At 37.6% G+C, this 27,429-nt stretch overlaps 1 protein-coding gene across 2 annotated transcripts in view; it reads right to left on the reverse strand.

Moving 5' to 3' along the window:
- Nucleotides 1-27,429, reverse strand: part of PDCD6IP (programmed cell death 6 interacting protein) — a 76,883-nt gene that overhangs the window by 12,841 nt on the left and 36,613 nt on the right. For both annotated transcript variants that reach the window (XM_002919041.4, XM_011224727.3), the window contains exons 8-15: nucleotides 26,837-27,059; nucleotides 25,455-25,578; nucleotides 23,417-23,594; nucleotides 15,578-15,689; nucleotides 13,868-14,037; nucleotides 2,298-2,546; nucleotides 1,804-1,938; nucleotides 420-514 (exon numbers count right to left, since the gene is read on the reverse strand). In XM_002919041.4, coding sequence (XP_002919087.1) covers nucleotides 420-514; nucleotides 1,804-1,938; nucleotides 2,298-2,546; nucleotides 13,868-14,037; nucleotides 15,578-15,689; nucleotides 23,417-23,594; nucleotides 25,455-25,578; nucleotides 26,837-27,059 — 1,286 coding nt within the window. The remainder of the gene's footprint in view (nucleotides 1-419; nucleotides 515-1,803; nucleotides 1,939-2,297; nucleotides 2,547-13,867; nucleotides 14,038-15,577; nucleotides 15,690-23,416; nucleotides 23,595-25,454; nucleotides 25,579-26,836; nucleotides 27,060-27,429) is intronic.

Here is a 27,429-nt window from a genome sequence, read left to right on the forward strand (position 1 = left end):
TGGAATGAGTCCTACACTACTGGTGCAGCTTTCTCAGCAGGCTCCTTCAGAACAGCAATAGGTGATGTTTCCTAAGCTAATTACCCTGTCTTCCACATATCCTGTACCTCTAGTTTTACATGTAAGGAACCTATTTGTCATTTCAAGGTAAACTACTTATGTTTATTGGCATTTCTGAGACCTGCCACCTGAACTGTTGTGTGAGCATTTCTGTGACATCACTGTGCTTCTGACACCTGGAGTTTCTGCTCCTTTTCATCTTTTATTCCCAGATCACACAGCTTGCTTGTTGCTTTGTAAATGTCCAGGAGGAAAGGAAGAAAATTGCTATCTCATACTACCAAGTTCACCCCAAAGTCTCCACATACAACTTTTCAAATGAAAAATACTCTACAATTCAATACACAAAAATAACTTACTTTAAGAGTTCATCTCTTTCTGTCTTCCGCGCAAACACTATATCACTGCATTTGTTCTGGAACCTGACCAAGATTTCAGTCAGCTCATTGTAAAACTGTAAGCAAAGAAGAAATACAAGTAATAAACCAGAATAATTTTTTAATCTAAAGAGGAACACAATCTAAAGCTCATCTGTCAATCATGGTTAAAGCTAAAGAACTGAAGTCCTCTGCGTGAGACAGTCATACCACTGAGGAGGCTCAACAACTTAATATTAAATATGACCTAACTAAAGAAAATAAAAATAACAAAATCCTCTTTAGAGAACACTTGTCATCAAAAATTAAAAGTTTCATGATCAGGAGTATGTTCCCAATTCCTAGAGAAAAGTCAATTACTTAATAAACACATGAAATTTATTTAAAAGGAAGGATTAGATTTGCACATTCACTTCAGAAATACAGGCATCACTTCAGAAACCCTTAGAAGTATTTCCAAAGGGTCTCTGAAGAGTTTTCTCAGCTTATCTATTTCAACAAAGCATTTTAAACCAAATTAAAATGGTTTTTTACTCTTCTATTTCCAAGGCTTTGTAGTATTTCTATCCCTTCTTCAGAGAGTTTTACATTATATCCACTGTATTTGTATCAAGATAACTTTATTCAGTGATCATTATGGAGTTAAAACACCACAAGGATCACAAACCTGAAAAACCTTAAAAATCACTTGCTCCCTCAAAAGCAAAGTCAATGGTAAAAACAAATATAATCATTTCCTTAAGCTATTTAAAGGAAAGGCACCAAAGATCAGCTTCAACTACTCCTGTTCCTTCATAATTCACTCAAATTAGTCAACTTTCGGGGTGCCTGGGTGGTTCAGTCAGTTAAGCAACCAACTCTCAATTTCGGCTCAGCTCATGATCTCAGGGTAGAGAGACGCTCTGAGCCCCATGTTGGGCTCCACGCTCAGCACAGAGTATGCTTGTCCCTCTCCCTCCCCTCACCCCTCCCCACTGCTCACTTTGAGCAAGCTCTCTTTCCCTCTCTCTCAAATAAATAAAAATCTTTAAAAAAAAAAAAAAAGTTTTTTAATCAGTCAACTTTCTTTCTTTTCTTTCTCCCCAAAAAGTGTCACTAGCTTTTGACATCTCTGTGCTAATTTCTTTTACCTGAAATTCCTACACCCTCTTTCTGCCTGGTGAAATATACAATCCATTCTTCAACATTCCCATGAAATATCACCACTGTTAAGCTTCCTCTCGCTTACAACAAGCCTCTTAAAGGCAAAAGTCATTAAAGCTAGGAAGTTCAAGAATAATGTGGTATAACTGGAAACACAATTAACTTCTCAAACTATACTTTCACATCTGTGCCAGTGACCTATTATTTCTTTTGTACATCATACCTTTGTGCCCTCCTTCAAATTGGCTACAAGCTCAACAAAGTTGTCATATGCAGCAGCTAAATTCTTCAAAACTTCTTCTCTTAAGTTAGCTTCATTATTAGATTGCTTCATTTTTGAAAATTCCTGGTGAGAGACCTTATTAAAAGAAAAGATTTATGTATTTACATTTATTTATCAAATTAATATAGCTCATAACATTTTTATTGCTACTTTGCCAATTACATATGAAAACCATGTATGACTATATGCCAGAATTACTAGAAATTTACCTAATATTTCTTTTGTGATAACACAGTACTTTAAATCTTTTCTAAAAGTAAAAATACCACAAATTCAGTGGGTATCAAAACATAAACAATAATGATTACAGACTTCTATTAATATGTAGCACTTGCAAAAAAAACACAATCCTAAACAGATAAAGATTTAGTCTAGGTTTATCCTTTCTGTGATTTTCTTGAAACATAGGTCATACCAACGCATATAAACTTTACCTGAATATTTTTAAGAAGTTCTTCCTGTTTCTTTAGAGATTCTTGGACTTTAGTTGTAAGACCTCCATAGATTCGATCCAGTTCAGTGACAGAAAGAGCTTCTTCATTTATGACACCATCTTGAGCCAAAGCAGTCAAAAATTTGCTTGTCATGTCAAAATTCACTGATTTCAGGTCATTCTCCAGCCCTTCTCTTTCCTTCTTTACTTCATCAAGATTTGTCAATAAGGATTTTAAGACATTTACAACCTAAACAATTAAAACAAAACAAAACCCTTTGTTTAATTGCCAAAAAAACTCAGAAGCCAATTTCCAGAAGGGAATTATATACAAAGGTTCACTCAGAATTGGATGACTTCTCAGAAAGCCAAACATCAATTGTACATCAGGTTTTCTTAGAGACATTGTACCTTTAGTGGGACTCAGCCTGTAACAGGAGGCAGCAATAATGGTAACAGTAACGCGCACAATGATTTATTGAACATTTACTATGTGCCAGGGACTGTCCTAAACACTTCACAAGTATAATTTAATGTAATCCTTCCAAAGTCCCATTGGGTATATATCTATTACTTCTATTCCCAGTTGCAGAAACTTGAGTCTCAGAAAAATTAAGTAACCTGCCTAAGGTTACACCACTACTAAGAAGCAGAGGTAAAATTTGAGACCTAAGTCCGCCTAACTCCAAAATCAATCTCTTAACCACTATATACTATATACCATGTCCCTGCCATGGCTCCAAGGTAGAGGAAGGTATGTTTTTGCCAAGTAAGGAGATACCGTATTTTGCTGACATGGAGAGATTGAGAGAAGGAGATACAGACAGACATGTAGATAGAAACAGAGACACAGATATATATGGAGAGAGCATCTTAGAAAAAGAGCCAGAGATACAGATAAAAAGCTATAAACCATGTGTTTATTTTATATACTGGGAGAGAGAGAGGAGAGAGGGCTCTTGTACATCTGCTCATATCATTACAAGTTTTGCATCGGGGGGCACCTGGGTGGCTCAGTCATTAAGCATCTGCCTTTGGCTCAGGTCATGATCCCAGGGTCCCAGGATCAAGCCCCGCAACTGGCTCCCTGCTGAGCACGAGTCTGCTTCTCCCTCTCCCTCTGCACCCCCCCCCGCTTGTGTTAATAAAGAAATAAAATCTTTAAAAAAAAGGGACGCCTAGGTGGCTCAGTCAGTTAAGCGTTTGCCTTTGGCTCGGGTCATGATCCCAGGGGCCTGGGATTGAATCCCACATCGGGTTCCTTGCTCAGCAGGGAGCCTGTTTCTCCCTCTACGTGCCATTCCCCTGCTTGTGGGTATGCACAGGCGTGCTGTCTCTAACAAATAAATAAATAAAATCTTTAAAAAAGGACTAGAGTTTTGTCTCGGATTCAGCCCAGGCATTCTCTAACAACCACATGATTCATAAACAACCCTGCAGAGTAACAGTTTCAGTGCCCAAGTGCCCTCTGATGCCACTTACAAGCTGTTCCCTTTCACTCACATCTCTTTGCACTCTTGCTAGGACCAGCAGGGAGAACACCAGCTCCAATCCCCCTATTGTGCTTGCCTCTATGATGCTCAGACAGCTGGGGGAAAAACAAAGGAAGAAGGGGACACCCATGAACCCATCTACATCCCTGTCTTTCTTACCATGGCATTTCCAAATCCAATGGATCTCCCCACCTACTGCCTGTTTCTAAGCATTTCTGTCCTACTTTTCATGCCACAGCCCTAGTTAATTCCTTGACAAGTGTCCAGAATAAACTTCCTATCGGAAGACTAAAGACCTGAAGAAAAATCTAAAATTTCTTCTAAATTTTGACCTCTGTTTACCACCCATATCTGTCCTATCTTAAACCGCGTCTTTTAACATTCAGAGTAGTGGAAAGAAATTTGACTCCTAGAGGTCCAAGAAGCCTCAAGACCCAGACACTTTCAATAGAAGGAAGAAGAGGAAAAAATCACACCTAGACGGAGATGGCAAGTCTGTTTCAGGGATCTAGTGGAATCTGACGTTCAACAATGTGCATAAAAATCTTGTTTCCAAATGACTGCCGGGATACATTGTTAAATGAAAATAAAAGGCACAAAAGCATTGGTACAGCATATTGCATTCTGAGTAAGAGAGAAGGGAAATCAGAAACAGAAAGACATACGCACATAATATATTATGTATATATATGGGCTTATATATTTTTACAAAAAGAAAAGCACTAAGGACAAACCAGAAACTAATAAATAAGGCTGCTTATAGAGAGTAGATGGGAACAACGTGGAAAGAACAGAGGATATTTCTCTGCATGCACCTTTTGAATCACGAGCATTTTTTACACATTCAAAACACAAAATTAAGTCAAAACTTTAAAGAAATACAAGTACCTCGTTAAAGTGAAACATAATTACATACAAAAAAATTTTTCATCCGTAACTATATTCCCTTAATGGACATATTAAGACTTAGTTACCGTGTAACTAAGGATACTTTACTACCTGGAAAACTCAATTTCATTATCGGCAAAACAAGAGTAGTAATACCTATACCAGAACTGTTGTGAAAACTGAAATGATTCATATAAAGTGCTCAATGTAACTTCTAGCACAGGGTGGGCACTCAATCAGTAATAGTCATTACTATTAACCGGTAGTTAGGTTTTATGGTTTGACTCTATACTTTGGGCACACTACAGACGGAAGAGGCTTAGGCATCTAAGCATTAAAAGAAGAGAGGAACAACGAGGAGCAGATTAAGAATTAAAGTATCCTTTATTTTGCTAAATTATAACCATTTCTTCTGTTTTGAATGATAACTATTTCTGTAATTATGTCACACATTTTGTGGGGGGGGTGCAATAGGATATAATTTTAGAAGGTTGTGGCAATATTATCTTTTGTCATATTTAAACTGATAATGGAACCTCAACCATGACTGTGACTCTACATGAAGGTTGTTTAGCTATAAGAAAAACGCCATCTTTTGGGGCGCCTGGGTGGCACAGCGGTTAAGCGTCTGCCTTCGGCTCAGGGCGTGATCCTGGCGTTCTGGGATCAAGCCCCACATCAGGCTCCTCCGCTATGAGCCTGCTTCTTCCTCTCCCACTCCCCCTGCTGTGTTCCCTCTCTCGCTGGCTGTCTCTATCTCTGTCAAATAAATAAATAAAATCTTTAAAAAAAAAAAAAAAGAAAAGAAAAATGCCACCTTTTATCTTTCTCTCAGTTATGTCCAAAAAAAGCTAGAAAGAAAAAAATAAAACAGTCAAGTAAAAGAAAACTGGGGGAGAAACAGGAATATACAGAACTGGTTTAAAAAAAAAAAAACTCGTCTACTAAACAAAGCTGAAAGTCAGGGACACTATAACACTATTATCTAGAAATAGATTGGATGCTTCTTCCACTGTGTAGCAACTAAGATCCTCTCATCAAATAATGGGTCAAAATTGTGGTAATAGTACCCCAAGTTAGCTAATAAGTAATATGAGAAGACAGATATGGTTCACATGAATAAAACCTCCTCTTCGGTGAAGAACCAACCATACAGAGGGCAGCAGAGTAACGTGGGAAGAGAACCCCAACAGAATTTGTAGAACTAAAAGTTCTAATACCAGCTCCACTATGTAGAAAAGCTACCTTCCTAACTTTTATGGTAGTCAGTTTTCTAATCAGTGATAAAAAAGGGCCAAATATGTATTTAATAAGTCCTATTCTATTGCAAAATGCTATGATTCTAAGTCATTGGGGAAAAAATGCCATTTGAAACAACCAATTTATAAATGAACTTTTAGACCACCACACAAAGAGTCCTTGTATGACAAGCATCCTCTTTTTTTTGTTTTTGTTTTTTTTTCCAAACTGTCATATATACTAGTTCAACCATATTTTAGACTGCATGATACTGGCCTCATTTTAACAGAGTCGACTACAGCAGAAAATGAATTAAACTGCTTCTGCAAACGAACGACCAGAATAGTAAGAAAAGTAAACCACTGCCTACATTTTCATATCCACTCAAGTTTGAGGCTTAATGTGTTATCAAGTTAAAGTATATAAATAATTAGAATCCCTCTGCACCCCCACGTTCACTCAGCATTATTTACAACAGCCAAGACATAGAAACCTAAATGTCCATCAATGAATAAAGAAGATGTACTACGTACACACACACACACGCGCGCACACACACAAACAGGAATATTCAGCTATTAAAAAAGAATGAAGTCTTGCTATTTGTGACATGAATGCACCTTGAGGGTATTATGCTAAATGAAATAAGTCAGACAGAGAAGGACAATACCATATGAGCTCATTTATATGTGGAATCTGAGAGAAAACCAAGCTCAGATACAGCAAACAGACTGATGACTGCCTGAGGTGGGGGATGGGGATGGGCGAAATAGATGAAGGTAGTCCAAAGGTACAAACTTCCATTAGCTAAATACATTAAGACACGAGGATATAATGTACAGTATGGCAATTACACTTAATAACACTATATTGTGGAGCACCTTGGTGGCTTAGTCTGTTAAGTGTCTGTCTCTGATCAATGAATTAGAAACCAGGAGCACAGTAGAGGAGATCAACAGAACTAGAAGCTGGTTCTTTGAAAGAATAAATTAAGATCGATAAGCCACTGGCCAGACTTACTCAAAAGAATAGAGAAAGGACCCAAATTAATAAAATTAGGAATGAAAGGGGAGAGATCACGACCAGCGCCAAAGAAATAGGAAGGATCATTAAAACTTTTATCAACACCTTTATGCCAATAAATTAAACAACCTGGAAGAAACAGATGCCTTCCTGGAAACCTATAAACTACCAAGACTGAAACAGGAAGAAACTGATTATTTAAACAGACCGATTAATTATGAAGAGATTGAAGCAGTGATCAAAAACCTCCCCAAAAACCAGAGTCCAGGGCCTGATGAATTCCCCGGGGAATTCTACCAAACATTCAAAGAAGAAATAATACCTATTCTCCTGAAGCTGTTTCAAAAACTAGAAACAGAAGGAAAGCTACCAAACTCATTCTATGAGGCCAGTATTACCCTGATCCCCAAACCAGGCAAAGACCCCACCAAAAAGGAGAATTACATACCGATATCCCTGATGAATATGGACACCAAAATTCTCAACAAGATCCTAGCTAATAGGATCCAACAGTACATTAAAAGGATTATCCATCATGACCAAGTGGGATTCATCCCTGGGATGCAAGGGTGGTTCAACATTCGCAAATCAATCAGTGTGATACATCATGTCAACAAGAAAAGAGTTAAGAACCATATGATCGTCTCAATTGATGCAGAAAAAGCATCTGACAAAATACAGCATCCTTCCCTGATTAAAATCCTTCAGAGTGTAGGGATAGAGGGTACATTCCTCAATTTCATCAAAACCATCTATGAAAAGCCTACAGCGAATATCATTCTCAATGGAGAAAAGCTGAAAGGCTTTCCCTTAAGATCAGGAACACGACAAGAATGCCCATTCTCGCCACTATTATTCAACAGTACTAGAAGTCCTTGCAACAGCAATCAGACAACAAAAAGAGATCAAAGGTATCCAAATCGGCAAAGAAGAAGTCCAACTGTCTCTCTTCGCAGATGACATGATACGCTATATGGAAAACCCAAAAGACTCCACCCCCAAATTCCTAGAACTTATAGAGCAATTCGGTAATGTGTCGGGATACAAAATCGATGCTCAGAAATCAGTTGCATTTCTATATCCGGACAATGAGGGGATCCATTCCATTTACAATAGCACCAAAAATCATACATTATCTCAGAATTAACTTAACCAGAGACGTAAAGGATCTATATTCTAGAAACTACAAATCACTCTTGAAAGACATTGAAGACGACAGAAAAAGATGGAAAAATATTCCATGCTCATGGATCGGAAGGATAAGCACAGTTAAAATGTCTATGCTACCCAGAGCAATCTACACTTTCAATGCCATCCCGATCAAAATACCAATGACATTTTTCAAAGAACTGGAACAAACAGCCCTTACATTTCTGTGGAACCAGAAAAGGCCCCAAATCGCCAAGGAATTGCTGAAAAGGGAAAACAAAGCTGGGGGCATCACGTTGCCAGATTTCAAGCTGTACTACAAAGCTGTGATCACAAAGACAGCATGGTACTGGCACAAAAACAGACACATAGACCAATGGAACAGAACAGAGAACCCAGAAATGGACCCTCAGCTCTTTGGGCAACTAATCTTTGACAAAGCAGGAAAAAACATCCAGTGGAAAAAAGACAGTCTCTTCAATAAATGGTGCTGGGAAAATTGGACAGCTACATGCAAAAGAATGAAACTTGGCCACTCTCTCACACCATACACAAAGATAAACTCTAAATGGATGAAGGACCTCGATGTGAGACAGGAATCCATCAAAATCCTAGAGGAGAGCATAGGCAGCAAGCTCTTTGACATTGGCCACAGCAACTTTTTTCATGACCCATCTCCAAAGGCAAGAGAAACAAAAGAAAAAATGAACTTGTGGGACTTTGTCAAGATAAAAAGCTTCTGTACAGCCAAGGAAACAGTCAAAAAAACTAAGAGGCAGCCCACGGAATGGAAGAAGATATTTGCAAATGACACTACAGATAAAAGACTGGTATCCAAGATCTACAAAGAACTTCTCAAACTCAATACATGAGAAACAAATAAAGAAATCAAAAAATGGGCAGAAGATATGAACAGACACTTTTCCAATGAATGGCTAACAGATACATGAAAAAATGTTCAAAATCATTAGCCATCAGGGAAATTCAAATCAAAACCACACTGAGATACCACCTTACTCCACCTAGAATGGCAAAAATTGACAAAGCAAGAAACAACAAATGTTGCAGAGGATGTGGACAAAGGGGATCCCTCTTACACTGTTGGTGGGAATGCAAGTTGGTACAGCCACTTTGGAAAACAGTGTGGAGGTCGCTTAAAAGTTAAAAATACAGCTACCCAATGACCCAGCTATTGCACTACTGGGTATTTACCCCAAAGATACAGACGTAGTGAAGAGAAGGGCCATATGCACCCCAATGTTCATAGCAGCATTGTCCGCAATAGCTAAATTGTGGAAGGAGCCGAGATGCCCTTCAACAGACGAATGGATTAAGAAGATGTGGTCCATATATACAATGGAATATTACTCAGCCATCAGAAAGAACGATTACCCAACATTTGCTGCAACATGGACGGAACCAGACGAGATTATGCTAAGTGAAATAAGTCAAGCATAGAAAGAAAATTATCATACGGTTTCACTCATTTATGGAACATAAGAAATAGCAGGAAGATCGGCAGGAGAAGGAAGGGAAGAATGAAGGGGGGGTAAACAGAAGGAGGATTGAACCATAAGAGACTATGGACTCTGGGAAACAAACTGAGGGCTTCAGAGGGGAGGGGGTGGGGGGCTGGGATAGGCTGGTGATGGGTATGAGGGAGGGCACATATTGCATGGTGCACTGGGTGTTATACGCAAATAATGAATCATGGAATATTACATCAAAAACCAGGGATATACTGTATGGTGACTAACATAATATAATAAAAAATTATTAAAAAGAAAAAAAAAGTGTCTGCCTCTGGCTCAGGTCATGATCCCAGGGTCCCGGGACGGAGTCCCATGTCAGGCTCTGTGAGGAGCGGAAGGTCTGCTTTTCCCTCTTCCTCTGCCCCTCCCCCCATGTCCACTTGTGCGCTCTCTCTCTCTCAAATAAATACAATCCTCTAAAAAAATAATAATACATTGCATATTTGAAAGTCGCTAAGAAAGTAAATCTTAAAGTTCTCATCACAAGAAAACAAATTCTGTAACTACGTGTGATAATTAACTAGATTTATTGTGATCATTTCACAATATGTACAAATACTGAATCATTATGCTGCACACCTGAAACTAATATTGTATGTGAATTATATACCTCAATTTCAAATTTTTGAAAATAATAATTAGAATCCTGTGGTGTTTATTTCTATGTTTTAAAAACAGCTCCAATAAGCTTTCAACTGCAATTAATTGCATCCCTTTACTAACTTAGGCTGCCAGTAGTTATCATTCCATCAACACTTTCTGAATCCTTACATGCTGGGTACTGCTCTAGATTCTAAAATACAACTATCAACAAAAGCAGAGTCCTTCATGAGGGGGACAGGGGAAGAGAGGGGAGAATTAAACACACACAAAAAACAGAGCAATACAGTGGACAATGACAAAGAAAAGGAAAGGGTGACATCTGGGGCTTTAATGAAAAGAGAAGCTGTGGCCATATAAAGGGAAGACAGACCCCAAGAGAAGGAAAGCCAATGTTAAAGTCCTAAGGCAGGAACAAGCTTCCCATGTTCAAAGGGAAAAGAAAATTTTTAAAAAGGCTAGTATGGCTTAAACACAGTAAANACAAAAAAAAAAAAAAAAAAAAAAAAAAGGTTGTCTGTACTTCACCTTTAAGACCAAGAGCTACAAACTTTTCCTATAAAGAACCAAACAGAAGGGGAAAGAAAAAACAACAGAAAGAAAATATTTCTGGCTTTGTGAGCCACAGTCTCTGTTGCAACTATTCAACTCTGCCTTTCTAGTGTGAAAGCAGCCATAGATGAAATGTAAAGGAGTGTAACCTACACTCCAACAAAAGTTTATTTATGGACACTAAAATTTGAATTTTATGTTAACGTTCACATGTCATAAAACATTATTCTTTTGATTTTTTTCAACCATTTAAAAATGTAAAAGGCATTCTTGGCTCATAGGCCATACAAAAACAGGAGGCAGGCTGGATTTAGCCCATAGGCCATCGTTTGCCAGCCCCATTTAGATGATAGAGCTCTCTGTAGCATCTAACACACCAAACACATTTAGGCACAAAACAAATACTCTCAATGAGATTTTCAGATTTACTTTTCAGACCCTGCCATTTTATTTTCAGAAAAGGCAGACATGAGAATATCTCAACAACAGAACAGTGGGAACCTGACCACACTTAACCTACACTAAAGCTAATCTAGAGTTTTCCATCTATCTCTGTTAGGGACCATGGTGCCATAGTTCCTGGCATACAGTAGGCCTTCAACAAATGTTTACTGAACATGAATGAAGAGATGACAGTCAACCTCGACACCTATCTAGACACTTCCTGTTACAAAAAACAAAGAGTAAAAAAGTTGCATTTGCAGATCACCCACTAGTCTAGAAGGTGACTTTGTGTGAACCAGAAAAAAGCAGGGCCTAGAAAGGCACAGAGCTTTGGACAGTGCCACTTTATGCACTATCTCTGAGGAGATGGAGATTTTTTTCCCCAAAGGGACCCCTCCATTACCCCAGACAGATGCAATACTATGAGCAGAAATGTATGATACCATTTTTGTACAAAAAAGATGCCCCTTCCTCTGGGCAGACTCGGCCCTACACTAGGGCCAAGACTTGGCTGGCCAAGTGTAGACTAGATTCCATACCCCTGCTGATCAGAGGTGTACAATCATAAGCAATGGTCCTAAGTATTTAAAAAAAATCTTTAAATACAAATTACCCATAGCTTGCAACATTTTTCACAGTACCTCAATATGTAAAAACAGATGCCCAAAGAGACCAAAGATAAATAGTAGGCCCCTTCGCAAAAAAAAAAAAAAAAAAGCCCAACCAGTAAGATCGGACTTCTTAATAGAACAACTAATTTGTATTCACTTTAATAATCAGAATTCAAATGACTATGCTTTTATCATAAAAAAACTCTAGCTAAAATGTGTCATCAACAACTACGACAATTACCCTGAAATAGCTTTAACAAACATACGATATTAATTAGTTTTTTTGATAAAGGCACATGATGAATGAATACATAGAACACTGAAAATTTTATGGTTGCTTCTACCTAGAAAACCTAGCTTCAGTAAAGTAACTTCATATTGACTATGTTTTCTTCTCCTATGTAATACCATTACGAATTAACAAAAACAGCTGTGACTACAACTGTATAAAATAACAAAGTAGCGCATGCTAATTCTGATTTTGCTCAGCAGAAATCATTTTTGCTTTTCTACTGAGAGCAGGAGAATCAAAGAACAAAAGCCATATAAGTTCAGAGTCACATACAAGACAACAAAAAGAAAAAGGAGAGGGGGTGACTGGCTAGCTTAATCAGTAGAGCATGAGACTCTTGATCTAGGGGCTGTAAGTTCAAGCCCCATGTTGGGTATAGAGACTACTTTTTAAAAAATTAAAGAGAGAGAGAAGAGAGTGCTAAACAGGCATTTTCTTTTTCCTAAAATAAAAAAAGGGTCAGACTTTGGTGCTGTTATGTGGTTCTGCAGTCTCTGTTCCTCACAAATTAACCTAACCACCTTTCCTTCTCCCTTCCTCCCATTTCCTTAAAGCAACTAATTGATATTCTCTGTTCCATCAGGTTCCCCCTACCTTTAGAGATTTGGGTTCTGTGCCCATTCAAATATGCAGTCTTCACTGTGGGGGCTCATGTCCACTGAACCTTTGATAGCATCTCTGACACACCACTCACTCGATCCTCCTCAGATTTTATATGTTTACTTTGTCTGCCTGTCTACTCTGTTCTTGTCCTGTGCCACTCTTAAGAGGCCTCGTAAGAGAGAAGCTCCAAAATACTGCAATTTAAGTACTTCATCATCTAAATCCTTACAGCATACTTTCTATAGTCACAACACTTGTCTACCCTGTATTACAGCTCTCCTTGTATAGGTCTAATCTTCCCACACTGGACCATGACTTGATGGTAAAGGCTGTATATGATTCATTTGCTGATTTTTCAAAGTACCTAGCATAATGCCTTACAGAGTAGGTATCCAAAGCCTTGGCTGAATAAATACATGAAATGTTTCTGTGGAAAGACAAGACACAACACTGATAACTTTTGAGACCTACTATCCCAGGAAATTCACCCTTTTCAAGAAGTTTTCAGCAAACATTTCTTGCCCTTTGGCTTATTTTCCTATGTACTTCATTCAGGATCCATCTTACTCTATTACATCTACTACAGTGATCAGCCACTAAAGCGTATTTGCACCTTTGGACTTTCTGACTCAAATGCCTCACTGTTTATTTTCCCCTTCCTGTCACAAAGAGAAATGCTATAATGATGTTACCCACTTATTAACATGCACAGATTATTGATTTTCCCTTTAGAGACAGTCACAGTGGAATACAGTGGATGGTGGTAGAGAATATCAACAAAGAATTTATGGTCAGAAGAGCATCTGGTCAAATCCAGTCCTTCCACTTCAGGGAAGTTTCTATACTTCCAAGCCTCTCCCTTTTATAAAACCTGAATTAAATACTGAACTTGTAAAGTATCTATAGTACCAAGCTCATAGGAAACATTCAATAAATAGGAATTATTATTACAAAACAGTAATATTACTAACGTGATTACCTATCACACAGTGTATGTATCATGCTACTTCAAATATAACAACCTCAATTTATGTTTGCATTTTTGAAAAGATGACAGTAAGAAACTGGCAATTAACTGTGCTCATAATGGCTTGAACATAGTTTCCATAAGCAATGACCACCCACATCAAAATGCATCTGCTTACCTCACTGCCCTGCATGGTCTTCGCCGGGTTAGCAGAAGGGATGGCAGCATTCAGCTCAGGCTCCGGTTTACACAGAAGTGCAATGGTGTCACGGTGAGACTGATAACGTTCTTTTACTTGCCCATCTGCTTGCACAGCTTTATCCAAAACTGTTCTGAAGTTGGTTCCCTCTGTGGGGGAAAACAAATGTTACCAGTACAGCAGTGACTTTAACAGTAAAATTTATAGGCTGGTTATACTTTTAGTTCTGCTCTCCAACTTTACTTTTCTCCCCCTCTTCTATGGGCCTTGATTCATTATGTAATAGAAATTGAGCTCCTGTCACTCTTGGCATTTTTGTTTCTGGCAAAATGCACAGGTATACCTTAAAATACATCTGTGGTTACTATCACCAAATAAAAGCTAACTGACATTAGTCTAATCATTTCCTACAACTCAACAATATCGAATGAAATCATTCACTCCAAAAATTGTTACACAACTTACTTAAAAAGTATTCCCCTCTCAAAGAATCACTGCTTCAACTTGCCTTGAACAGCAGATACATTTTTAGAAAAAATGTCAATAATATTAATTATATAATAAATAATAAATAAATAAATAGACTCTAGCTACCATAAAGAGACCTATCTCAACAACACAAATCTTAATAATTAAAGTCTTAAAAAATAATAATTTGGCCTCAAATTAACTGGTAAAACTCACCCTTTACCACCCACTAGTAAGTGAAATGAAATTACAAAACCATATGCATACAATATGATCTCATTTACAGGTGCCTGAGTGGCTCAGTCAGTTGAGCATCTAACTCTTGGTTTCGACTCAGGTTACGATCCTGAAGGTCATGAGATCAAGCCCTGACACCACGTTCAGTGGGGAGTCTTCTTGAGATTCTCTCTCCCCTTCCCCCAGCTTGCACAGTCTCTCTCTTTCTCTCTCTCAAATAAATAAAATCTTTTAAAAAACTTGATCTCGTTTATTTTTTTTTTAAATATGCTTAGAGCTTAATAGCAGTTCCTGGAAACAGTGATATCTAGTGATTATACAGATGCTCTTAAAAAAAAAAAAAAAAAAAGCACAGGGCTTGGAATAGGAAAAGTCACAGAATGATTTTCATTTTTACTTTTTTTTTTTTTTTAAAGAATTTTTTAGAATTTTGGGAGCACCTGGGTGGCTCAGCCAGTTGGGTGTCCAACTCTTGATTTTGGATCAGGTCATGATCTCAGGGTCATGAGCTCCAGCCCCAGGTCAGGCTCTGTGTTCGTCAGGAGTGTGCTTGAGATTCTCTCCCTCTCTCCCCGTCCCTCTGCATACACACCCCTACCAAGCACTAAATCTTTTTTAAAAAAAGAATGATACATTCTTTTTAGAATTTTTAAGAATCTGAACTTCTTATAATGAACATGAATTACCTCTGTTATTTATTTTTTATCTCACACTGAACTGAGGAAAAACACCTGTGTTTTCACAATAGCAGTTGCAGTAAAAACGGGTTTACAATTGACCCTAATTTAATCAAGCAAAAATGTGGATCCAAATTAGGAATTTATATGGGCACCTGAATGACTCAGTCAGTGGAACATGCAAATCTTGATCTCAGCATTGTGAGTTCAAGCCCCAAACTGGGTATAGAGATTACTTAAAAATAAAATCTTAAAAAAAAACAATGGGGAATTTATTCAAGTGGAAGCCATTTATACACATTTTTACCTGCTCTTAAAGGCTTATAGAGTTCATTAGATGGTGTCCTTTGCCAGCGTTCCTTGAATTTTGCTCTTAAATCGTTGTCAGTTGCTTCTTCTTCATCCAATAATCTTAATGACTTTTAAAAAGGAAGCAAAGTAACAATGAAAATATCATTTCTGGTATAAAAAAAATTTTAAAGATTTTTTTAAATGATCAGACTCAATATTGAGAATTAATGGATGGGAATACCCCTACTTTACTGGCTGGAATACAAAATGGTACAACAATTTTTGTTGCACAAATCCAAGTTATAACATATTTAATAAAGTCATAAAATTTAAGGGTAGGTTAGCCATTACCTTACTCAGTAAATTAAAAAGGAAGAAGCATTAAGAGATTATGTATATCCATATATATACACCAAGATTACTTTACACAAAGATTCTTTTTAAGATTGAAATAAACAGGGCGCCTGGGTAGCGCAGTCGTTAAGCGTCTGCCTTCGGCTCAGGGTGTGATCCCGGCGTTCCAGGATCGAGTCCCACATCGGGCTCCTCCGCTGGGAGCCTGCTTCTTCCTCTCCCACTCCCCCTGCTGTGTTCCCTCTCTCGCTGGCTGTCTCTGTGTCACATAAATAATAAATAAAAAATCTTTAAAAAAATTGTGATATTAAAAAAAAAAAAAGATTGAAATAAACAGAAAGCCTTTCGACCTTACATAACATAAACAAAGAGAAAGACATGAATTTAACCACATGAAAATCAAAGATTTAAGACTTCTATCCCAGTACAACAAACTAAAAAGCAACATATATAAAACGACTTTTGAATGGGTATCTAAGAAGACAGAATAGTAGAGGGCCGGAAACACAGGAAGGTGATAATCATCTACCAGTAGAAACAAGTGCTAGAGCACTGGACCTGTTAATCCCAGGCATCTTAGCGCACAGGTCTGCAAACTTGTCTGTCAAACACTAGAGTAAATATCTTAGGTTTTGTGGGCCTTTGTGGACCATTTCTGTCACAATTTTTTTTTTTACAACCCTCTAAAAAAAGATAAAAATCATCTTTAACTAGTGAATCTTACAGAAATAGGTCACAAGCCAGAACCGGTCCACTGTCCATAGTTCACCAACTATACAGTTCACTACTGGCTTAGAGTGTGGATGTGACGAACAGGAGCAGGACACAAGAAACACAGGTGGGCTGCTATGAGAGGAAGTCACATCAAAGGCACGACCCTCCCTCAGAGTGGGATACTTCCGAATGAGTGGCACTCACTGGATAAATTTTTAAAAAGGAAGACTGCCTGACAAAGGAAACTTACTTGTCTTGGTTCTAAATAGAAAAGAAAAGAAATTACCACCTAAGATTTTTTTTTTTTTTTAAGATTTTATTTATTTATTTGACACAGCCAGCCAGCGAGAGAGGGAACACAGCAGGGGGAGTGGGAGAGGAAGAAGCAAGCTCACAGCAGAGGAGCCTGATGTGGGGCTCGATCCCAGAACGCCAGGATCACGCCCTGAGCCGAAGGCAGATACCTAACGACTACGCCACCCAGGCGCCCCTAACACTTAAGATTCTTAATCAAAAGCCTGTACTTCGGACTGGAAATCATACTACCTCTGTGACACAAAGCCGTAAGATGTACTTCTGACAAAAAGGTTAACTACAAAAAAATAAATAAAATAAAATATAAAAAATCTCTAGAAGAATTCACTTTAAAACCCAGACCTCAAAGAACTCCCACATATAAAGTTCCAGGAAATGTGAATTCATAATAAAGAAAAAAAAAAATCACTGAATGTTAAATGCAATGCAGTATTTTGGACTGGATCTTGAAACAGGGGGACACTGATGGACTAACTGGTAAAATCTGAGTAATAATACCGTACCAATGTTAATTTCTTCGTTTTAACAAATGTACCATGGCTCATAAGATTTTAACTTTAAGGGAAGCTTGGTAAAGAACTCTGCACCAAGAGAGAGCAAAAGGAACAAATCACAGAACCAAAACACGAAGACCAGAGACATTGGAATTATAACATAAAGAATATAAAATATATTTAATATGTTTTCAGAGTAAGAGGGAAATTAAAAGTATGACACAGGAGAAAGAACAGGAAGAACTTCTAGAAATGAAAAACATAATAAAATTAGGAAGCTAATGACTAGTTAAAAGCTGCCAAGATATAACTGAAAAGGATCAGTGAAGTGGAAAATAGATCGGAAGAAATTACACACAATAAAGCACAGAGGAGCAGAAAATCAGAAATCTTAAGAGATGTCGAAAATAAAGTTAGGGGCTCCTGGGAGGGTTAGTCAGTTAAGCATCCAACTCTTGATTTCAGCTCAGGTCGTGGTCTTGGGGTCCTGGGATCCAGCCTCATTTCAGGCTCTGTGCTCAGTGGGAAGTCTCTGTGTCTCCCCCTGCCCTTCTGCACTCACACTCTCTATCTCAAATAAATCAATAAAATATTTTTTAATAGAAGAAAAAGGAAAGAAAGTTAGGAAGATTCAACTTAAATATAATCAGCAACCCAGAAGGAGTTACTAATGACAACAGGGAAAAAGAAATGTTCCAGAAAATGAAAACTAAGAATTTTCCAGGATGAATGAAAGACAGAATTCAACAAACTAGGAATAGAAAAGAACTTCCTCAACCTCATAAGGGACATCTATGAAAAACCCACAGCTAACATCACACAGTGAAAGTTGGGAAGCCTTGCCCTAAGATCAGGGATAAGACAAGAACATCTGGGGGCGCCTGGGTGCCAAAGCGGTTAAGTATCTGCCTTCGGCTCAGGGCGTGATCTCGTTGTTGTAGGATCGAGCCCCATATCAGGCTCTTCTGCTATGAGCCTGCTTCTTCCTCTCCCACTCCCCCTGCTTGTGTTCCCTCTCTCGCTGGCTGTCTCTCTCTCTGTCAAATAAATAAATAAAATCTTTAAAAAAAAAAAAAAAAGACAAAGAACATCTGCTCTCACCACTTCTATTCAGGGCAATAACCAAGAAAAAGAAATAAAAAGGCATCCAAAAAGGAAGAAGTAAAACTATCTCTACTTGCAGATTACACGACCTTATACAAAGAAAATCCTAAGAAATTCACAAAATAACCATCAGAGATAATAAACAAATTTATTAAAGTTACAGAGTACAAAATCAACATACAAAATCTGTACTCTATACCTTATCCTCTAGCAACAAACAATCCAAAAAGGAAATTAAGACAACAATTCCATCTACAATAGCATCAAAAAGAATAAAATACTTAGGAATAAGTTTAACCAAGGAGGTGCAAGACTTGTACATTTATAGCTATAAAACACTGTTGAAAGAAATTAAAGAAGACCTAACTAAATGGAAAGACATTGTGTCCGTATTCATGGACTGGAAGATTTAATACTGTAAAGACTAGCAATACTCCCCATGTTGGTCTAAACATTTAGGACAATCCCTATCAAACCATTAACTTTAGGATTTTCTATATATAACGGTTAAATCAAACCACAATGAGATACCACTTCATACCCACAAGGATGGCAATAATTAAAAAACAGAACAATCAGGGGAGCCTGGGTGGCTCAGTCGTTAAGCATCTGCCTGTAGCTCAGGCCATGATCTGAAGGTCCTGGGATGAGTCCCACATCTGGCTCCCTGCTCAGTGGGGAGCCTGCTTCACCCTCTGCCTGATGCTCCCCCTGCTTGGGCTCTTTCTCTGACACATAAATGAAATGTTAAAAAAAAAAAAAAAGAACAATTTAAGGGTTGGAAAGGATGTAAAGAAACTGGAACCTTTACACACGGTCAGAAAGAATGTAAAATGGTGCCACTGCTCTGGAAAGCAGTTTGGTAGTTCCTCAAAAAGTTGAACATTGAATTCCTGTATGATCCAACAACTCCACTCTCTTCTATATATACCCAAGAGAATTTAAAACAGGTGCTTAAAAAAAAACTTGTAGGGGCGCCTGGGTGGCACAGCAGTTAAGCGTCTGCCTTCGGTTCAGGGCGTGATCCTGGCTTTATGGGATCGAGCCCCACATCAGGCTCTTCCGCTATGAGCCTGCTTCTTCCTCTCCCACTCCCCCTGCTTGTGTTCCCTCTCTTGCTGCTGTCTCTCTGTCAAATAAATAAATAAAATCTTTAAAAAAAAAAAAAAAACTTGTAAACAAATAGCATTAATAACCAAAAAAGCAAAACATCCCAGTATCTATTCCTGATGAATAGATAACAAAATGTGATACGTCCACACAATGAAGTGTCAGCCAGCCATAAGAAGACATGAGGTGCTGGTGCTACAACATGGATGAACCTGGAGACATCATTCTAAGTGACAGAAGGCAAGAGTGCAAATACCATTTGATTCCACTTATATGAAATGTCCAAAATAAGCAAGTCCATAGAGACAGAATCAGAGCAGTGGCCTCCAAGAGTAGAGGCAAGGGGGAATGAGGAGTAACTGCTAATGAGAATGGAGTTTCCCTGGGGGTGATGGAAACACTCTGAAATTAGACAGTGCTGGTGCCTACACAATACCGCAAGTGTACTAAGAGCCACTGTCGTGTACACCGTAGAGGTTAAAATGATGAATTTTATGTTAGGCAAATTTTACCTCAAAAACAGACATGCGTTGTGAAATAAATACAGGAGATTCTTTAAAAGAATTAGGCATGCTAAAAACAAGAGGTATCAATAAAATGAAAAACAACTCTATAGGGCGGCTGAAAAGCACACTAAATAACCAATTACTCAGCTGGAAGTCTGGCCTGAGGCAATCTCCCAGAAAGAATGAGAGCACAAAGAGGAAAAGTAGAAGAAATGTTCAAAGATATGAAAACCAATCATCATCAAAAGAACCACCAACCATCTGAGAGAAATTCATTAGGAGAGGGCAGAGATAAAGAAATAACTGAAGAGGGGCGCCTGGGTGGCACAGCGGTTAAGCGTCTGCCTTCGCCTCAGGGCATGATCCCGGCGTTATGGGATCGAGCCCCACATCAGGCTCCTCCGCTATGAGCCTGCTTCTTCCTCTCCCACTCCCCCTGCTTGTGTTCCCTCTCTCGCTGGCTGTCTCTATCTCTGTCGAATAAATAAATAAAATCTTTAAAAAAAAAAAAAAGAAAAAAGAAATAACTGAAGAAACAGAATCCATGGACAAGGATCAAAGGTTAAAAGGGCCTGACAGGTCCCCAGCAAAGATAAATTTATTATTTAAAAAACAAATTAGTGGATACTTCAAAATTTCTGAAAATCAAACCTAATTTCTAAAAGCTACTAGAGAGAAATGAACACTCAAAAGAAGACCAACTTCACCACCTTACTTCTCTTAACTCACAACTTACTAAAAAGGAGACTCTCCAAGTACAGCTGAAAGAATAACAGTGACTACTACTTCAAAAGGCTCTTAGAAACATCAAGGTAAACAGAAGTACCTCATGTTAAGATAGGCAGACAACAGACATACACCATACACAGTAATGATGCCATTTTTTGATTATAAGATAAGCTTTTTACACATTATTTCTAATGAAGATGTTCCTCACAACTGATACATAGTATTTCAACAGGCAATGTTCTTTTCCATAAAACCTGTTTCAAAATCAAATATGCATCTTCTAATCAATGACATCTTAAAATCAAGGATATATAGTATTATTTAAATAACTACTTTAAATAACTACTAACTAGCAGGCACACGCCTGATCCCACTTCATAGCTATCTTATGTGTTAAATACCATTATCCCATTTTTTTCAGTAAGTAAACTGAGACATGAAGATGTTAAGTAATCTGCCCAGGGCCACGGCTAAGAATAAAAACTGGGGATCAAGTTCAAATATAACTCCGATATTCAATAATGGTTTATTATTATAAAATCTACTTACTAAATGCCCCAGACTGCTATCTGGCTTGCTATACCTGCATTTTCCAGGGTTTGTCTTCTCCCAATCAGACAGTTACTTCTTGCTGCTTTCTTGTAGTGTGATCTTAAACAACACTCTCCACTTTTTTCTCCCTTTGTCTATCTACTATTCTAACGTCCTTTCAAGTGCAACGACAGATAACAAGCTTGCTTGACCCAATAATCAACAAATTTTAAAGGACTATAAGGCATTTGTATGAATAAAGTCTATGACCTTAAAAGCAGTGTCTGTCAAATATTAATGTGCACACAAATCACCCTGGGATCTTGTTAAATGCAACTCCTGATTCAGGTATGATGGAGTCTGAGATCCTGCATGTCTAGCAAGCTCAGCACAGCAAGGCTTTGGTAGTGAACTATATAACACCAATTCTGTTTGCTTTCAATTTTCTGATTATTGACTACATCTACATAGATGAGGCTGGTAACACTGGCGACATAATTAATGTAGAACCCCTCATGAATCAGATTTCCCAGGCTCATACTGCAGTAAGTTTTCATTTAGGTTTCCTGACCCTTTTCAATAGCTAATATGCCGCCACCACCACCACCACCATCACCATATCATTTAGTATAATTGCAATAATCCTTTTAAAAGGCAATCCTTTAAAAAAAAAAAAAAACCACCGGAGGTAAATATCCTCATCCCCAAGGTTCACACCCTCTTAAGTACAGATGACCCTTGAATAACACAGGTCTGAACTTTGTAGGTCCACTTATAAATGGATTTTTTACAGTACAATATTATGAATGTATGATTTTTATGATTTTCTTTGACTTCAAAATCATTTCCTTTTCCTAGCTTACTTTACTCTAAGAATGCAGTATATAATATATATATATATACCATACAGCATATGTGTTAATCAACTGTTTATGTTACCAGTGAGGCTTCCAAAGTCAACAGTATGTTATGAATAGTTATATTTGGGGAAATCAGAAGTTATACTCAGATTTTCCAACTGCATGGGGTGGTTGGTGCCCCATGTTGTTCAAGGGTCAACTATACTTAAGTACTCTACCCCTGTCCCAAAGTACTTGAAAATGATGTATATACGATATCCTCTGAAAAGTACCTGAAAAATTACAACATCATAAAGTACTGACAACAGAAGTTACCTAAAAGATGTGACTACTAAACTGGCAAAAGCCAATATAACCATTTTGAATACATTTATCATTAAAGAAATGAATCAGTGAGGGGAAAGAGTTGAAGGCACAGTAGAAGAATAACACTGTCAGACAGTTGACTTTAGCCAAAAAACTTCAGTGTTCCATTCCTATTGATAAAATGCCCTCTCTTTTGGAAGATGGATGCAGTGAGCTTATATAACATTTGATGGCCTAACTTCCTTAGTCTTATTCCACATTTACCAAGAAAACTAATCTTTCATAGAAAAGAAATCACTGGGGCGCCTGGGTGGCACAGCAGTTAAGCGTCTGCCTTCGGCTCAGGGCGTGATCCCGGTGTTGTGGGATCGAGCCCCACATCAGACTCCTCCGCTATGAGCCTGCCTCTTCCTCTCCCACTCCCCCTGCTTCTGTTCCCTCTCTCGCTGGCTGTCTCTATCTCTGTCAAATAAATAAATAAAATCTTTAAAAAAAAAAAAAAGAAATCATTAGTTATGAAGGCTCTGGCTCTGAACAGTTTATATGATAGTAATTTCTCATAGTATATCAATATTATTACATCATGGTCACATGAGTTTCATTAATGTGCATTTATATACCCTTAAGACATGTATGAACCTATTCTCACTCAATTAGAATTCCTCTTGAAGCTGAAAGGCGGCTCTGGGCCACATTAAATTCATCAGGACAGGAGTATTACCCTATAGAATACAGAGTAACCCAAAAGAAGAAAGCATCAAGTCCTAATCCCTGCTGGACACTAAGGGGTAAAACAGTTTTTATTTGAAAAAACAAATCTTTTAAAACATACCTCATCTAGGATTTCTCTATTTCTTTGTAGTAGTTCAGGTAGCTCTTTTATCAACTGATCGACAGTCTGGATGCCTCCCTGTTCAATCACAGACGTGGACTTAGTCAATATAGACTGAGGTACAGTATCTCCAGATATATCTTCAATTGCTGCTGGAAGATTAAGGGAAGCTAACACCCTGAAAAAATGAGATGCTGTGTCATCTAGAGGTCTAAATCATCTTTAAAACATTTATCTCCTATATATCTTAATCAATAGCAATAGAGTTAGCGCCCCAAAAAAGTGGATTACCCTCATCAGTGAAAAAATAAAACAAAGATAAAGGGGGAAAAAAAATCAGTGAATGATAAAATTAAAACAAAATTGTTAAAAAATTAAGTTCACAGTTCAGAATTAAAAGCCAAAAGTAAGAAATATACATTAAAAAATACTAGCTACTTTGGGCTCACAGCTCAAACTTAATTAACTTCTTTCTAGACAGTCTAAGTAATTCAAAGTCAAAATTCGGGGCGCGTCAGTGGCTCAGTCAGTTAAGCATGTGCCGTGGGCTCAGGTCACAATCCCAGAGTACTGGGATTGAGTCCCGCAGCACCTGGCTCCTTGCTCAGCAGGGAGCCTGCTTCTCCCTCTCCCTCTTCCCCTCCCCCCCTTGCTTGCTCTCTTTTTCTCTCCCTGCTGAGCAATAAATAAAATCTTTAAAAAAAAAAAAAATCTCAAATGACATGTATCTAACAAAGGACTTGCTCTAAAATACGTAAAGAACACGAAAAACTCAATTTAAAAAAATGAGCAAAAAATTTCAACGGACACTTCACAAAGGATATATAAATGGCTAATAAGCACATGAAGAGTTACTCAATACTATTAGTAATCACAGGAATGCAAATTAAACCACAATGTGATATTGCTACATACACGCTAAAATGAATGTAAGTGAAAAGACTGACAATACTAAGTGCTGCTGAGGGTGCAGAGTCCCCAAAAAGCGCAGGTGGGAATATGAACTGGAATAACCACTTTGGAAACAATCTGGCTATTCTGCATGAAGTTAGCATACACCAACCACACAACTCAGCAATTCTAATCCTAGCTATTTACCCAAGGGAAATAAAACATGTCCACAAAAAGATGTGTGCATCAGTGCTCCCAGCAACTCAAATGCCCACCAACAGTGCATGTAGAATTAACAAACTGCTATTTAACCATAAAATGAAATACTGCTCTGTAATAAAAAAGGATCAAACTGATACAACATAGATGAATCTCAAAAACATTATGCTAAGTGAAAGATACTCACATTTTGCGTATGTACTGTGGTGCATACTATATATACTGTAGCAATACTACAATGTACTACATACTATAATGTACATATAATGTAATACACTTGCTATAATAATTTCATTTATGTTGAACTGTATGAAAAGTAAAACTAACCTAGAGTGACAGGGAGCAAAGAGCAGTGGCTAAGGGCCAGGGGAAGAAGGACTAAAGTGAAAGGGGCATGAAGGAATTTTTTAGGGTGATAGAAATGTTCTCTATCTTGATCATGGTGGTGGTGGTTACATGCGTATGAACATTTATCAGAACTGAACTATACATTTAAAATAGGTGTAGTCTGTTACATTCTATTGAAAATTATACTTAAGGTATTTTAAAAACCAATGAATTATTTTTTTAGCCTTAATCCACCAGAAACAAAAACTGGTTCAGACTACTGAATATACCATGTATCTTAACTTAAAGTTCATTTCTACTTCTCATTTCCCTCAAATAAATATCCCCTAAAATGCAAATTAGTAGTCAAAATTTCTCACTTCGTTTCAGTAATCAAATTTATTCCAAATACATTTGCTAGGGCTTAATAAAAACAATACCCACAAGAAGTGCATATGTGTATTTGCTATTTCACATATTCTTGACATTCAGCTCTAAGCTCAGAAAACTAAAATGTTCATTAACTATTTAGTTACAGAACAGTCAAATAGAAAACATGAGAATTTTAGAGATACACTTATGAAAGCTAAGCTCTACCTACCCATTTGCCAAAGTGGTGGCTTCTCTCATTTGAGCAATTGATCTGTTAACCAAGTCAGCTTTCCTCTGATTATAGGCGGCCAATGACTGCTGCACTGACACAGGAACCATATTCTCAAACAAATCTAAAATGAGGAATGAAAATTTCTATAAAATTTCAAGACAAAAATCCATCTGTAAAGTGAATGCTCATATTCCCTTTCCAATATTTACATAAAAAGTCTACAAATATTTAAAAATCAAAACCAGGGGCGCCTGGGTGGCACAGCGGTTAAGCGTCTGCCTTCGGCTCAGGGCGTGATCCCGGCGTTATGGGATCGAGCCCCACATCAGGCTCCTCCGCTATGAGCCTGCTTCTTCCTCTCCCACTCCCCCTGCTTGTGTTCCCTCTCTCGCTGGCTGTCTCTATCTCTGTCAAATAAATAAATAAAATCTTTTAAAAAATAATAATAATAAATAAATAAATAAAAATCAAAACCAAATCACTATTAAAAGCACAATAATGAAGAGAATTTTTAGATCACTATATTCAAGGACCATGACAATGAAAGCTTTTTCTCTGAACTTAATTTTCCTAACTTTTTAAGATGTTCGTCATTGACATTAAAAGACCTTTGATAAAGAAGACTTACACATAAGAAAATACTGTTCACTTGTTGATTAAACTGATTAAGCAGCCTAGAGTACCATGGTTTGATTTCCAGCTCCTTCCACACTACCTTCTAGCTCTGCAACATTGGGCAAATTACTTGAGCATTCTGTGCATCAATAACCTCATCAAATGGGGTAATAACAGTACCCATCTCATGGGACTGTGGTGAGAATATAAATTCTGAGCTAATATCTATATTTAAAAGAGTCCCTGGCACACAGTAAACACATCTTGTTTGCTAAAATGAATAAGTAGGATAATCACCCTTTCCCAGAGTATTATCCTTAGGATCTCAGCTAGAGACTACTATACACTGAATATATCTACAATATCCAAAGATAACATTTATCGCATACAACCAGGACTCCATAAGTTTGTATGTTTAAATTCATATTTATGAATGCTCATTTTTAATGGCAGAATCTTAACATAACAAATGTTAACAAAATGAAAAATGCTTAAAGTCTATCATCATTCAAACAGTTTCAAATTCTCTGACTCTGCTATATGCATATACTTTATTACCATTTACTTTTCATCTTGAAATTTCACTATAGATAAAACACTTCATATTTATTCTCATATTCATTTTAAACAACATGAATGCAAATCATATTCAAAGCATACAATAGCAGTTATAGGATTTTAGCTACAAAAAAAAAAAAAAAAAAACCAGATTAAACTGTGGAAAAGATGAGTAAGATTAAAGCGTATCTGAGTACTTGACATACCAGTGAATTTCTGGCTGATGGGTACACTGACTGGGGTAGATTTCACAAGTGTGGCTTTGCCAATAGGGTCTAGATCTTTAAGGTCTGGAACTCGATCGTGATAAATGAAGTCATTATCCTTCTTTGCTGCAGTAAGGGCCCGGCTGATTTTGTCAGAAAAATCTTTCACATTGACATATTCATCATAGCGAGATGCCACTGTTTTAATCAATTCTGCTGCATGCTAAAGAGAAAATGTTTTTTAAAAAAAAGTTTTCTTTTTCTCAACCAAGGATCTAAGCATTGGTTTTTCAAAACAATCTTTGAGGACTTGCCATTCCAGCAATGTGGTCAACAGAATAACCTAGAAATTATCCCATCACAAAATACCAAAATATCAAAAATAAAGAATAAACATAGCAGGCATTCCTCTAAATATATGGGTGAATTACCTATATAGTAGAAGAAATCCAAGGGTCAACAGGTATAGACATCAAGGGAGGCTGGCTGTCAAATATTTCTGCAACCCAAAGGACTAGCAATTAAAACACACTGAAAGTGGCGTGCCTGGGTGGCTCAGTAAGTTAAGCATCTGAATCCTGTCTTCAGCTCAG

Source organism: Ailuropoda melanoleuca, chromosome 6 (assembly GCF_002007445.2).
Source record: "Ailuropoda melanoleuca isolate Jingjing chromosome 6, ASM200744v2, whole genome shotgun sequence".
NCBI lineage: Eukaryota > Metazoa > Chordata > Mammalia > Carnivora > Ursidae > Ailuropoda > Ailuropoda melanoleuca.